Here is a 16,232-nt window from a genome sequence, read left to right on the forward strand (position 1 = left end):
TCCATAGATTAGGGCCTAATATTTTTTTTTCAGTTGACTGATTTCCTTACATGAACTGTACCCTAGTAAAATCGTTGAAATTGTTGCATGTTGCATTTATATTTTTGTTCAGTATAGATAAAATCAAATCTTATATCTGACATGCGCCGAATAAAACAGGTGTAGTAGACCGTACAATGAAATGCTTACTTACAAGCCCTTAACCAATAATGCAGTTTTAAGAAAATACCTAGAAAGAAAGTAAGAGATAAGAATAACAAATAATTAAAGAGCAGCAGTAAATAACAATAGCGGGGCTATTTACAGGGGGTACTGGTAGAGTCAATGTGCAGGTGCACCAGTGTCGAGGTATTGAGGTAATATGTACATGTAGGTATAGTTATTAAAGTGATAATAACAGAGAGTAGAAGGGGGGGGGGGGGCAATGCAAATAGTCTGGGTAGCCATTTGATTAGCTATTCAGGAGTTTTATGGCTTGTGGGTAGAAGCTGTTAAGAAGACCCTACTGAGTATTTCCAACCCCACTTTTACATCGACACATAAAAATATTTTTGTCTCTTAAAGCCAACATGTAATTTATAGGCCTAATGCATTGGGGGAATTTATTTATCTTTGGAAAATGTTTTAAAACCCACAAATAATGCAAATGTCACATAAATATGAACAAACAAATAATGATCATTGTTAATGTTTGGACAGTTGTTTTTGTTTATATACACACACACACACACATATATACACACATAATAATTATATATATATACACATAATAATTATATATATACTGAATAATTACTATTACGAGCGGAACTTTTATTTTGAAATCCGTGAACCGGAAGTACTTTTTTAAGGTTGATGACGAAATGCTGGTGTAAGGAAGTGCACATCAAATTGGATAATGATTTAGCTACAATGATGCTATTTCAAATGTTAACAGTAAGTTCTACTATGCATATATGTTGTTGAAGTATTGTTGTAGTAACACTAGTCATTAGTTTGGTTGACATTAAACTCTGGTTGATTAATCTTTTGCCGTTAGAGCCGCTACAGTTAGTAGTTAGCTACTATGGCTTGAAATGTTGGGATATTTGACGAATGACGACTACCTGTTAGGGTTAGGCGGATGCTTGCTAGTCTAGGTAACTAGCTGCTGTACTAGTTACACACTATCGTCGCCAGCAGGTAGCTAACTAGCTAGCTAAGCGAGTTTGCAGAAGAGAAGTTAAAGTTAACCAACTGCCCTCGTAGAGCCAGTGGTTAAGGAACTTGTGAACGTACGTAGCTAGGTAACTAACTAGGCCTGGCTTGTTAGCAAACTAACGTTAGATAGTTTGTGTTAGCTTTCTAGTGTAAGTTAATCGAAGTGTGTAGTCACGACCTTGTTCACTACAACTAACTAACTAGTTGGTGGTAGCTACTAATGCAGAATTTATGGTAGGTCAGTTAACTACTTACTTTGTATCCAATAAATATTGACCAATAAATAGCCCATAGCCAGCCTATCGTTACGTTCAGGATCACAGAGAGACCGATCACACCACATAGCAGGACTTTTTGACCCCACAGTTGTCATGACTGTTTGAATGTACAAGACAAGTACGCATAATAATTGCAGGTCAGTTAAAAACACATTTTTATTTACAATTATGGCTTGGCAAGGGGCAAGTGTATCTTTACTTTTACTAAAGTAAAATTAAAGATACCTTTTAATAGAAAATGACTTTAGTGAAAGGGGAAGTCACCCAATAAAATACTACTTGAGTAAAAGTCTAAAAGTATTTGTTTTTATACTTAAGTGCCAAAAGTAATTGTAATTGCTAAAATATACAAAAGTTTCAAAAGTAAATCATTTCCAATTCCTTATATAAAGCAAACCAGATGCCATCATTTTTAATTTATGTATAGCCAGGGGCATTCTCCAACACTCAGACATCATCTGTAAAATAAGCATGTGTTTAGTGAGTCTGCCAAATCAGAGGCAGTAGGGATGACCAGGGATGTGCTCTTGATAAGTGTGTAAATTAGACAATTGTCCTGTTCTGATAAGCATTCAAAATGTACCGAGTACTTTTGGGTGTCAGGGAAAATGGAGTAAAAAGTACATCATTTTCTTTTGGAATGTAGTGAAGTAAAAGTTGTTAAAAATATAAATAGTAAAGTATATATACCCCAAAAAATACTTAAATAAAAATACTTGAAAGTATTACTTAAGTACTTTACACCACTGAGTAAAAATACACCACTGAGTAAATTACTTATTAAGTTAGAGTTCATATGAGGAAATCAGTCAATTGAAATAAGTAAATTTGGCCCTAATCTGTGGATTTCACATGACTGGTCACAGATATGTAAAATAAAAAAATGGGCCTTAGGATCTCGTAACGGTATTTTTGTGCATTGAAATTGCCAATTGATAAAATGCAATTTTGTTCGTAGCTTATGCCTGCCATACCATAACCCCACCACCACCATGGGGCACTCTGTTCACAACGTTGACATCAGAAAACCACTAGCCCACACCATGCTATGAACATGGTCTGTGGTTGTTAGGCTGTTTGGATGTACTGCCAAATTCACTTACACCGTACACCTGGCGCCGACAGAGATGTTCGCCTCGCTTCGCGTTCTTAGGAAACTATGCAGTATTTTATTTTTTTAAAGTATTATTTCTTACACTGTTACCCCAGGAAATCTTAAGTCTTATCACATACAGCTGGGAAGTACTATTGGATATAAGAGCAACGCAATTTACATTACGACCAGGAATACGACTTTCCCGAAGCGGATCCTCTGTTTGGACCACCACCCAGAACAATGGATCGAATCCCAGTAGGTGACCCAAAACAACGGTGCCGCATAAGGAGCAGATGGAGCGGTCTTCTGGTCAGGCTCCGTAGACGGGCACATCGCTCACCGCTCCCGAGTATACTACTCGCCAATGTCCAGTCTCTTGACAAGGTAGACGAATTTTGAGAAAGGGTTGCCTTCCAGGGAGACATGAGAGATTGTAACATTCTCTGTTTAATGGGAACATGGCTCACTCGTGATATGTTAGCCGAGTTGGTACAGCCACCCGGTTTCTTCATGCATCGCTCCAACGGAAACAAACATCTCTCTGTTAAGAAGAAGGGCGGGGGTGTATGCCTTATGATTAACGAGTCATGGTGTGATCATAACAACATACAGGAACTCACATCCTTTTGTTCACCTGGCTTAGAATCCCTTACAATCAAATGCTGACCGCATTATCTACCAAGAGAATTCTCTTCGATTATAATCACAGTCGTGTATATACGCAGTCTGTCTCCTAGAGATGGACAAACTTTGGTGAAAAAAGTGCATCTCAATCCCAGAACAACAGCAAAGGACCTTGTGAAGATGCTGGAGGAAACAGGTACAAAAGTATCTATATCCACAGTAAAACGAGTCCTATATCAACATAACCTGAAAGGACGCTCCCCAAGTAAGAAGCCACTGCTCCAAAACCGCCATAAAAAAGCAGACTACGGTTTGCAACTGCACATGGGGACAATGATCATACTTCTTGGAGAAATGTCCTCTGGTCTGATGAAACAAAAATAGAACTGTTTGGCCATAATGACCATTATTATGTTTGGAGGAAAAAGGGGGATGCTTGGGGATGCTTTGCTGCAGGAGGGACTGGTGCACTTCACAAAATAGATGGCATCATGAGGTAGGAAAATTATGTGGATATATTGAAGCAACATCTCAAGACGTCAGTCAGGAAGTTAAAGCTTGGTCGCAAATGGGTCTTCCAAATGGACAATGACCCCAAGCATACTTCTAAAGTTGTGGCAAAATGGCTTAAGGACAACAAAGTCAAGGTATTGGAATGGCCATCACAAAGCCCTGACCTCAATCCTATAGAAATGTTGTGGGCAGAACTGAAAAAGCATGTGCGAACAAGGAGGCCTACAAACCTGACTCAGTTACCCCAGCTCTGTCAGGAGGAATGGGCCAAAATTCACCCAACATATTGTGGGAAGCTTGTGGAAGTCTATCTGAAACGTTTGACCCAAGTTAAACAATTTAAACTTAGTTTAAATGTATTTGGCTAAGGTGTATGTAAACTTCCAACTTCAACCGTATGTAAGAATGCTGTTCATCGATTACAGCTCAACACTTAAAACTATTGTACCTTCCAAATTCGTCATTAAACTCCAGACCCTGGGGCTCGACCCCACCCTGTGCAACTGGGTCCTGGACTTTCTGACATGCTGCCCCCAGGTGGTGAGGGTAGGAAACAATATCTCCACCCCGCTGATCCTCAACACTGGGGACCCACAAGGGTGCGTTCTCAGCCCTCTCCTGTACTCCCTGTTCACCCATGACTGCGTGGCCATGCACGTCTCCAACTCAATCATCAAGTTTGCAGACTACATTACAGTGGTAGGCTTGATTAACAACAATGACGAGACGGCCTACAGGGAGGAGGTGTGGGCCCTCGGAGTGTGGTGTCATGAAAATAACCTCACACTCAACGTCAACAAAACAATGGAGATGATCGTGGACTTCAGGAAACAGCAGAGGGATCAGCCCCCTATACGCATCACGGACAAACTGAAATGGTCCACTCACACAGACAGTGTGGTGAAGAAGGTGCAACAGCGCCTCTTCAACCTCAGGAAGCTGAAGAAATTTGGCTTGCCACCAAAAACACTTACGGATGCACAATCGAGAGCATCCTGTCGGGCTGTATCACCGCCTGGTACTGCAACTGCACCGCCCACAACCGCAAGGCTCTCCAGAGGGTAGTGATGTCTGCATAACGCATCACCGGGGGCAAACTACCTGCCCACCAGGACACCTACACCACCCGATGTCACAGGAAGGCCAAAAAGATCATCAAGGACAACAACCACCCGAGCCACTGCCTGTATCATCCAGAAGGCGAGGTCAGTAACGGTGCATCAAAGCAGGGTCCGAGAGACTGAAAAACAGCTTCTATCTCAAGGCCATCAGACTGTTAAACAGCCATCACTAACAGTGAGTGGCTGCTGCCAACATACTGACTCATCTCTAGCCACTTTAATAATAAAAAATTGGATGTAATTTATGTGTATATGGTAGTTGTTCTGAAATTGTTAGATATTACTGCACGGGTCAGAACTAGAAGCACAAGCATTTTGCTCCACTCACATTAACATCTGCTAACCATGTGTATGTGAACAATAACACTTGATCTGATTCGTAAAAGACGTTGGAGGTGACATATGGTAGAGAAATTAACATAACATTCTCTGGCAACAGCTCTGGTGGACATTCCTGCGGTCAGCATGCCAATTATGTTTATGGCGTTATGTTGTGACAAAACTGAGCTGGACATTTGAGTGCCTCTTTATTATCCCCAGAAAAGGTGCACCTGTGTAATGATCATGCTGTTTAATCAGGTTATTGATATGGTACACCTGTCTGGTGGGATGGCCCGTGATGGCACAAGGTCGGTATGACAATCTAGATACCGCCCAAGCCTAGTTGCCGCCACTCCAAAAAATAAGCAAAACAAAACTTTATGTATTGTTTTGTATTTCTTGATGGTAAACACTGTCAGTGTAACCTGATATTACTAAAAACAGATAGTATGTAAAAAAGATCATGGAGCAATATGTTTTTGAATAAGAATTTTTGAAAACTAACAGTCACAAATTGGAAACTAGACAGTTGGAGAGAATCTAAAATTCATAAAATGTCGTGGCACGTGGCCGCAATTTTGTTAAAATGTTTAAGTCGCTCAGATAGCACAAGAACACAGGATAAGCCATGTCACAATGAAAAAGAATATCAAGAAATTAGCTTTGAAGCTGAAATGTTTTATCTCAGCCCCAAGACAAAAAGTGTATCATTGCTTTAAAAAGCAAAATATTGTCTCTGTGGCCAAGAGGGCCTTTAAAAATGTTGGCCACAGCCACTACCATGCCCCACACAATCATTGCAGCTCAAGAATTCAATTCAACTTCCTCTTGCAAGTAACGCCCATTAGCAGTACGCAGTCAGACCAATCTATCGTAGATGCTCCTATTTTTCAGATGTCATGGAGAAATGTGCTGAATAGTGCAATTTCTGTTTTGAAACATGGTTTTTATTTATGATTTTAACAATCCATAATTGAGTAGGCTTTGTGCCGTAAGAACTGAACATCTCAGAATGTTGCCTACATGAATGTCATATTTGACTCAGCTCTGGCTAGGCAAACCATTTTAGTATGTGTTAGACTGAGCCCCAACCAAATCCTTTTCCTCCCTCCCCCTTTGTTCCAGGTGCCTAGTCAAACCTTGCCTTAGTGTGGGACCCCCGGCCTGGGTATGGCTCTAATCGAGGGGGTGGGGGACGAGGTCACCCTGCTCTTTGGGGCGGTCCTCCTGCTGCTGGTACTGGTGATTGCCTGGGCCTCCACGCACACGGCCGAGCCCCCCGAAAACCTCTTCACCACACCACCTACCTCCGCCTCCTCTTCTTCAGTCTCTGCCTCCCTCCAGCTCCGGACCGGCCCCTCCGATCAGCACCCGGCTCCAAATAACATCACCACCAATGACAGCGACAGTCCGGAGTTGCCACCCACCACTCTGGTCAGCTTGACCCCACCTTTGGGGGAGGAAGGTAAGGCAGAGGCGGGAGGACAGATTCCTGAGGGGGGTGGAGAAAGGGGAGTAGAGGGGGCAGGTGGAGAGAGCAGCCTTCTGGAAGAAGAGGGGTCGGGCTTCAGGAGGGATGGTATGAGACACCGAGAGGGCGTCGGAGGTGGCCAGGCTGGAGCCGGCCCCTCTCCTTCCCCTTCTTTCCCCACCCCGACTCCACTAGACAGTGCCTCAAGTGACAGCCACTTCCCTGATGTGGATACTGCTGCCGCTGCCGAGAGGAACATGGTCTTGCGTCTTAAGTTCCTCAACGACACAGAGAGGATGGCCCAGGTCAAGCCTGAGGACACCATTGGTTACATCAAAAGGTACCTATTCTTTTGAGGTTTGTATCTATCTATTGCATTTGGCCTATTCATTCATATGAACACTGAGACATGCATTCAATTTGGTTGGCCTCCTAGTTAAGAGGGCGGCTTACCCACCATACAAGTACACCTACACCTTCCCCTATTTTTTCCAGGGACGATCTGCAAGTTTAAACATGTCTTTAAAAAAAATGTCATTGAACCTTTATGCAGAGACTTGCAGGGATTAACCAAGTGCAAAGCTAACTCATTCTCAACAGTTGAAATTGCAGAGCCGTCTCACAGCATTCTGTGTCTCCTTCTAGACCTTAGGGATGGTGGAAACGCACATGGCAAGGTGTTTCAGGAGGCTTTTTAGGCTGACTTATAGCATCAAGGGAATCGACTTAATAGTCTTCCAAATCCTGAGGCAGAAACTAGGGATTTGTGGGTTGTGGTAAGATTATTTGAATATAATCCCTATGGTTAAGATTTGGGTAGTGTGTTTACATAGATTCACACTGGTGCCGACCACTATTGAGGCTGGCAGAGGTGAAGGGGTGGGTGTGTATTAATCAGACCTGCGTTCATAGAACTATATTTCAATTACTTTCAAATACATTTGGCAAAAAGCATTGAGATTAGGTTATGTGAAAATACACCTATATTTAATTGAGTATTAAATGCATTTAGAAAGTATTGGCAGGCATTTACAACTACGTCTATTTGAAGAAGACTAGTTGTTTTGCGTTGTGTATTTGAAAATACCCAAAACACAAAAGAGTATTTCCCAATAAAAATACTGCTGCTTGTGGCAACATACTGCTGAGTCTCATTTGAAGATGGTGTACAATTTATAATGTGGTGCCCTTAACTATGTAGCTTATTTCAAAGTGGGAAACCATTGTTTATGTTTTAGGGCTCGATTTACTAAGGGACATTCTATATGAATTCAATCACTCTTTTACCTCACCCCCTTTGATTTGAGCAAAACCTTCCATACATGTTTGCCCATGGTAGAAGTGTTCAGAGAGCGACGTTTTGGACCTGAATTTCAAAATATTAAGGAGATGGAGGTTCTCAAAGTTTACCCATCTGCAAATTTAATGACCCCCCCCCCCCCCCCCCCCCCAAAGAAATATCACATTTACATAAGTATTCAGACCCTTTGCTATGAGAATCAAAATTGAGCTCAGGTGCATCCTGTTTCCATTGATCATCCTTGTGATGTTTCTACAACTTGGAGTCCACCTGTGTTAAATTCAATCGATTGGACATGATTTGGAAAGGCACACACCTGTTTAGAACCACCGAGACTCTTCCTAGAGCTGGCTGCCTGGCCAAACTGCGCACCGGGGGAGAAGGACCTTGGTTAGGGAGGTGACCAAGACACAATGGTCACTCTGACAGAGCTCCAGAGTTCTTCTGTGGAGATGGGAGAACCTTCCAGAAGGCCAACCATCTCTGCAGCACTCCTCCAATCAGGCCTTTATGATTGAGTGGCCAGACGGAAGCCACTCCTCAGTAAAATGCACGACAGACCGCTTGGAGTTTGCCAAAAAGCATCTAAAGGACTCTGACCATGAGAAACCAGATTTTCTGGTCTGATGAAACCAAGATTAAACTCTTTGGCCGGAATGCCAAGCATTATGTCTGGAGGAACCCTGGCACTATCCCTACTATGAAGCGTGGGGGTAGCATCATGCTGTGGGGATGTTTTTCAGCAGCAGGGACTGGGAGACTAGTCAGGATTGAGGGTAAGATGAATAGAGCAAAGTACAGAGAGATCCTTGATGAAAACCTGCTCCAGAGCCCTTTAAGACCTCAGACTGGGGCGAAGGTTCACCTTCCAACAGCACAACGACCCTAAGCACACAGCCAAGTCAACGCATGAGTGGCTTCGGGACAAGTCTCTGAATGTCCTTGACTGGCCCAGCCAGTGTTCGGACATGAACCCGATTGAAAATCTCTGGAGAGACCTGAAAATAGCTGTGCCGCGACGCTCCCCATCCAACCTGACAGAGCTTGAGTGGATTTGCAGAGAAGAATGGGACAAAACCCTCAAATACAAGCGTGAGAAGCTGTAGCATCATACCCAAGAAGACTCAAGGCTTTAATCGCTGCCAATCGCTGTTTTTAATACATTTGCAAAAATATCTAAAATACAGTTTTTGCTTTGTTATAGGGTATTGTGTCGATTGGGGGGGGAATATTTAATACAGACTTTAGAATAAGTCTGTAACGTAACAAAATGTGCAACAGGTCAAGGGGTCTGAATACTTTCCGAATGTGTTGTACATGTAAATTCCAAAAACGGTCATAGCTCAGAGCCTATTTTACTATATAAAGTTACTGAGGAATAATTATCATATGAACAATTGTTTTGTGGGCATGATCTTTGCATCTGCAACTGCGTCTGAGTTTCATCATTATAAACGATTCATTCATGGTCATCCATAATCATGGTAGCATCCACATTAATCTAGCGCAAACATATTCTATTGTTATTTACAATAAAAGTAACTTCAAATTGACACTAGATTACTTAACAATTCATTTCTATTGGGCACAACATAATTCCAAACACGACCAAAACAAACTGCAAATGCATCCAACAAGTTTGTAGTCACAAGCTTGATGTAGTCATTGCGTGCTAGGAATATGGAATTAAATAAACTTTTGACAAAATTGAATACACCAAGTGAATTTGTCCAAACACTTATGACCCCTTCAAATGTGGGGACTTGATACATAAAGTGATTTAATTTCTAAACAGTAAATCAGATAGGTATGAAAATACCCTGAAATAAAAGGTGACATGTACTGTCACGTCATTTAAAACATTGCATATCAAATAGAAAATGCTGGAGTATATAGCCAAATTGAAAGTTTTAGCTTCACTGTCCAAAAAAGTAGGGGAGTGTTGCCATTGGATCTTGAGGAATATAACTTATAAATGTCTCATGAACTTATACTGAACAATTATATAAACACAACATGTCAATTATTCATGAGCTGAAATAAAAAAAATCCCAGAAGTTTTCCATGCACACAAAAAGTTAACTCTCAAATTTTGTGCACAAATTTGTTTATGTCCATTGCTGAGCATTTGTCCTTGGCCAAGATAATCCATCCACCTGACAGGTGAGGCATATCAAGAAGCTTGTGCTGGTGACAATAAAAGGCCACTTTTAAAACGTGATGTTTTCTCACACAATGCCAAGTTGTGAGGAGTGTGCAATTGGCATGCTGACTGCATTAATGCCAGGCAGATTGCAGACAAGCGTGTATGGCGTAGTGTGGGCAAGCGGTGGGTTTATGGTATGGGCAGGCATACGCTATGGTCAGCGAACACAATTGCATTTTATCGATTGACATTTGAATACACAGAGATACCGTGATGAGATCCTGAGGATCATTGTCGTGCCATTCTTCCACCTCCATCACCTCATGTTTCAGCATGATAATGCACGGCCCCATGTTGCAAGGATCTGTACACAATTCCTGGAAGCTGAAAATGTCCCAGTTCCTTCATTGCCTGCATACTCAACAGACATGTCACCCATTGAGCATGTTTGGGATGCTCTGGATTGACGTGTACGACAGCGTGTCCAGTTCCCGCCAATATCCAGCAACTTTGCACAGCCATTGAAGAGTGGGACAACATTCCACAATCAACAGCCTGATCAACTCTATGCGAAGGAGATATTGGCGGGCAAATGGTCACACCAGATACTGACTGGTTTTCTGTTCCATGTCCCTTATTTTTTTGTTTAAAGGTATCTGTGACCAACAGATGCATATCTATATTCCCAATCATGTGAAATCCATAGATTTGGGCCTAATGAACTATCATACCCCAGCAGAACCTAAAATATAAGGGCAATTCTAGCATTATGGATGTGACACCCCCACGCAATACCACAACTTTAATGTCTTAGAAAATAGACAAACAGAACATACATTAAACGTTTGGTGTGTGTTTCTATAGTCCCCCTTGGCGAGGGTGTATACCCCAAAAAGCAGACGTTGTGGATGTGAATGGCCAAGCTTTTTGGGGAGATATTAGCAAAAGTCTGAGTTCGTAAGGCTTGGGTAAAAACATGGTTAGCCATTTCGAAGGAAAGCTCTGCTGAACACAAAAATCATACATTGGAAAATATTGTTATTTCCAATATTACCTTGGAGAGAATAAATAACCGTTATGGAAGTTACACCCTTTGTTATGGATGGGACTGAGTCTGAAATAGACATTTGTTGTCGCCTGGAACATTTCAGCAGAAGGTAAAGTACTTTAGGGTAGCCTGAATAATATACTGCATAGACTAAGGCCAGGCACCACACCCTAATAGGGGCATTTGTACTCTTTACATACACTGAGTGTACAAAACATTAAGAACACCTTCCTAATATTGACTTGCACCCCATCTTTCCCCCTCAGAACAGCCTTAATTCATTGGGGCATGGACTCTACAAGGTGCTGAAAGCATTCCACAGGGATGTTGGTCCACGTTGTGTCCAATGCTTCCCACATTTGTGTCAAGTTGGCTGGATGTCCTTTGGGTGGCGGACCATTCTTGATGGTGGACCATTCTCAAAATGTTGAGCGCAAACCCAGCAGTGTTGCAGTTCTTGACACAAACTGGTGGTCCTGGCACCTACTACCATACCTTGTTCAAAGGCACTTAAATCTTGTCTTGGCCATTCACCCTCTGAATGCCACACATACACAATCCATGTCTCAAGGCTTAAAAATCCTTCATCTACACTGATTGAAGTGGAATCTATAAGGGATCATAGCTTTCACTTGGTCAGTCTGTCATGGAAAGAGCAGCTTTTCATAATGTTTTGTACAATCAGTGTATATCACAATTAACCTTAACCTGTTGAATGTAGACACAAATTTGAGATTTGTAATAAAATATACTTGTGCCTATACCACCAATTAAATTGGAGACCAAATGAAACCTTGATGGAAGTTGGCTTTACAGAGAGTATCAAGATGATCTGATGTAAGGTGCATGTTTTACAAAAACATTTAAAAAAACGAAAAAACATGGATGTTGTTACATTGCAGTTGCAATCGTCCCTCTATCTTGTTACATGACTTTAGAACTCGCAAATAAATCCCAGGACACTTCAGTGTGGTCTGTATTACTTAATTCAGATGTTAACTTCATAAACACTTGGGGACCGCTGTGGGTGTCCAATATAATAGCCAACATTCATGCAATTTCTTACTTAAACTCGTCATATAAAGCATACATTCCAACATATAGTTCATGACATCTGCTAGATCATCTGGTCTACGACCACTCTCGGCTGATGTTGTCCACGTGTTGCATGTGATCTTCCCCGAGGTTAACCACAATATGAGATTGATGGCGGCCAGCAGAAAACTACCTAACTCTGATGTAACCCTTGTCCTTTCTCCCCAACCCCACTTCAGGACCTACTTCGCCGGTCAAGAGCACCAGGTGCGTCTCATCTACCAGGGCCAGCTGCTTCAGGACGATGGCCAGACACTGGCCTCGCTAAACCTGGCTGACAACTGCGTCTTGCACTGCCACATCTCCCAGCACGCCACCAGGGCAGCACCAGCAGGGGTCCGGGCTGCCGACCAGGTCCACGTGGCCCTCAACGTGGGCAGCCTCATGGTGCCCCTGTTTGTGCTCATGCTGTCTGTGCTCTGGTACTTCCAGATCCAGTACCGTCAATTCTTCACCGCACCCGCCACCGCGTCACTAGTGGGCATCACCATTTTCTTTAGCTTTGTGGCGTTTGCGGTCTATCGCCGCTGAGGTGAGTTTCCCTTTGGTACGAGCCACATCCCGGATGTTCTTAATGAGCTTAGTTAATTTGCAGTAGTAAAAGTGGCTCCGGATTGTCTCGTTCTATTTATCTGCAATGATGTGGAACAGCAAGACAGACAGCTATTGCCTCAGTAGGTGTCCTTTAGTCTACCATATTGTGTTTTCACATGAGTGCAGATGAAGGGGAGATGAGGCCATTTTAGACTATCGAGATGTACCCTTACTTAGCTCCCCTCCTTTCGTGGCCACTATTCTCTGTGAAACAAGCTTTCTGTCACTTTCCTTCCCCAAATGCTCCATTGAAGTAAAGGAAAATGTCACCAGATGGATGTGCTATGATAATTTTCTTTCCCTGTGTTTTTTCTGTATAGCGATTCTCATTGTGCCTATCCTAATATTACAGTTTCTTTTCTTATGTATTCTGGTATGCTACCGCCTCCAGTTTAGTTGGTGCTTGCCTGTAGATGAGTCTATTTTTGGGGCTAACCCCCTTTTGACTCGAGGCAGGACTTGGACTTGGCCAGAGGACAATTTGTCTGTTTGCCTGTCTGCAGTCTTTCTCACTGCAGTGATGGAGGTTCAACTGCCGTTGTGCTGTATGTATGTATGTATGTTGGGACTTAAAGCCTAATTTTTGTTTAAAATATGGCTTTTGAAAGGAAAAGATTCAAATTCTATTAAATCATTCTTTTATTTACTGCTGGCTTTTGTGTGTGCATCTTTTGAAGAGGTTTTCAATATTTCAACATTGGGTTTGCATCAGTCATTGTTTTTGGGCTTGAAGCTCTATAATTCATTTTCAATATTAACCATTCATTTATTAAAGCTACAGATCGGGATTTGGGAAGTTGTTAGGTCATTTTAATTTGTGATATTTACCCATCGATTCTTTCATCTTTGTGGACTGCACAGATCCCGAAGCTTCTGCGCATGTACGGGATGCTCTACTCTGGTGAATTTCAGTGATGACTGGCGCTCGTTTAATCAAGTTAGATCAAAGCTGAATCAATGTCTGCAAGATCACATAATGATAGTATTCTACATAACAGAACCAAATATAATAGCACAGTATAACATTATTTTAAGACAAAAAATACCGCCGCATGATTGGTTGCATTTTTCTCTCGTGGCCAAAACTCAACGTGCGCCACTAGGCAAAATATTGGTGGAGTGCTGCAGAGATGGTTGTCCTTCTGGAAGGTTCCCACATTTCCACAGATGAACTCTGGAGCTCTGTCAGAGTGACCATTGTGTCTTGGTCACCTCCCTTACCAGGGCTCTTCTCCCCCGATTGCTCAGTTTGGACAGGTGGCCAGCTCTAGGAAGAGTCTTGGTAGTTCCAAACTTCTTCCATTTAAGAATGATGGAGGCCACTGTGTTCTTGGGGACCTTCAATGCTGCAGAAAGGTTTTGGTACCCTTCCCCAGATCTGTGCCTCGACACAATCCTGTCTCGGAGCTCCTTTGACCTCATGGTTTGGTTTTTGCTCTGACATGCACTGTCAACTGTGGGACCTTATATAGACAGGTGCGTGCCTTTCCAAATCATGTCCAGTCAATTGAATTTATCACAGCTGGACTCCAATGAAGTCGTAGAAACATCTCAAGGATGATCAATGGAAGCAGGATGCACCGGCGCTCAATTTTGAGTCTCATAGCAAAAGGTCTGAAAGGTATCTGTTTTCACTTTGTCATTATGGTGTATTGTGTGTAGATTGATGAGGAAAACATTTTATTTAATACCTTTTAGAATAAGGCTGTAACGTAACAAATTGTGCAACAAGTCAAGGGGTCTGAATACTTTCCGAAGACATTGTATATGCTTCATGAACAACACCTATTTCTTCATGCAACAAACCTGGATAGTTAGATTGCTTTACTTTGAGCTTAATTCTAAGGGGCCAGTATAAATTGGTGAGCGGGAGATATTTTGGGGGTTCTTGCATTGGAATTATATTGAATTCTGCTTATGTCACGCTAAACCACAATAAAAATAATGTTCAAATGCCGAGACTCCGAGACCACTGATTGAGTGCTTTTGAAGTGATAGGTTGGCGCGAAATCTGTAGCCTGTCTCCAATGTGCTTTATCAGCAGAAATGACAGTGCCCCTTATACCGGGCGCTGTCCATTCCCGATCGATTACCAGGACGTGTACTCAAAGCATGCGCGGACCAACTGGCAAGTGTCTTAACTGATTTTTCGACCTCTCCCTGACCGAGCCTGTAATACCTACATGTTTCAAGCAGACCCCCATAGTCCCTGTGCCGAAGAAAGCGAAGTTAACCTCCCTAAATGACTACTGCCCCGTAGCACTCACGTCTGTAGCCATGAAGAGCTTTGAAAGGCTGGTCATGGTTCACATCATCCCAGAAACCCAAGACGCACTCCAGTTTGCATACCGCACCAACAGATCCACAGATGATACAATCTCTATTGCACTCCACACTGCCCTTTCCCACCTGGACAAAAGGAACACCTATGTGAGAATGTTCATTGACTACAGCTCAGCGTTCAACACCATAGTCCCCACAAAGCTCATCACTAAGCTAAGAACCCTGGGATTAAACACCTCCCTCTGCAACTGGATCATGGACTTCCTGATGGGCTGCCCCCAGGTGGTAAGGGTAGGTAACAAGATATTTGCCTCCATGATTCTCAACACGGGGGTACCACGGGTGCGTGCTCAGTCCCCTCCTGTACTCCCTGTTCACCCACGACTGCATGGCCAAGCACAACTGCAACACCATTAAGTTAGCTGACGACAGTTAGCTGACCTCCGCCTTTAGGGAGGAGGTCAGAGAGCTGGCTCTGTGGTGCCAGGACAACAACCTATCCCTCAACGTGAGCAAGACAAAGGAGCTGATCATGGATTACAGGAAAAGGAGGTCCGAACACGCACCCTTTCAGATCAAATGGGGCTGTAATGGAGCGGGTTGAGAGTTTCAAGTTCCTTGGTGTCCACATCACCAACGTACTATTATGGTCCAAACACACCAAGACAGTCGTGAAGAGGGCACGACAACATATTTTCCCCCTCAGGAGACTGAAAAGATTTGGCATGGGTCACCAGATCCTCAAAAAGGTCTACAGCTGCACCATCGAGAGCATCCTGACCGGTTGCATTACTGAATGGTATGGCAACTGCTCGGCTTTCGCCCCTAAGGCACTACAGAGGGTAGTGCGTACGGCCCAGTACATCACTGGGACCAAGTTTCCTGCCATCCAGGACCTATATACTAGGCGATGTCAGAGGAAGGCCCCAAACAATTGTCAGACTCCAATCACCCAAGTCGTAGACTGTTCTCTCTGCTACCGCACGGCAAGTGGTAACGGAGCGCCAAGTCTAGGTCCAAAAGACTCCTTAACAGCTTTTACCCCCAAGCCAAAAGACTGCTGAACAATTAATCAAATGGCCACCCTGACTATTTACATTGACCCCCCCCCCCCCCCCTTTGTTTTTACACTGCTGCTACTG

General features: G+C 43.0%; 1 protein-coding gene across 2 annotated transcripts; it reads left to right on the plus strand.

Moving 5' to 3' along the window:
* Positions 1-834: 834 nt before the first annotated feature.
* tmub1 (transmembrane and ubiquitin-like domain containing 1) lies at positions 835-13,453 on the plus strand. 2 transcript variants are annotated; one of them, XM_055867559.1, is made up of 3 exons: positions 835-936; positions 6,279-6,964; positions 12,393-13,453. In XM_055867559.1, the coding sequence occupies exons 2-3, from the start codon at positions 6,324-6,326 to the stop codon at positions 12,742-12,744; spliced, it is 993 nt and encodes a 330-aa protein (XP_055723534.1). In that variant the 5' UTR covers positions 835-936; positions 6,279-6,323; the 3' UTR covers positions 12,745-13,453. The 2 variants fall into 2 exon arrangements, with proteins under 2 accessions (XP_055723534.1, XP_055723536.1); XM_055867561.1 differs by lacking the exon at positions 835-936 and adding an exon at positions 988-1,274.
* The last annotated feature ends 2,779 nt before the right edge of the window (positions 13,454-16,232 follow it).

Source organism: Salvelinus fontinalis, chromosome 17 (assembly GCF_029448725.1).
Source record: "Salvelinus fontinalis isolate EN_2023a chromosome 17, ASM2944872v1, whole genome shotgun sequence".
NCBI classification, from domain to species: Eukaryota; Metazoa; Chordata; class Actinopteri; order Salmoniformes; family Salmonidae; genus Salvelinus; species Salvelinus fontinalis.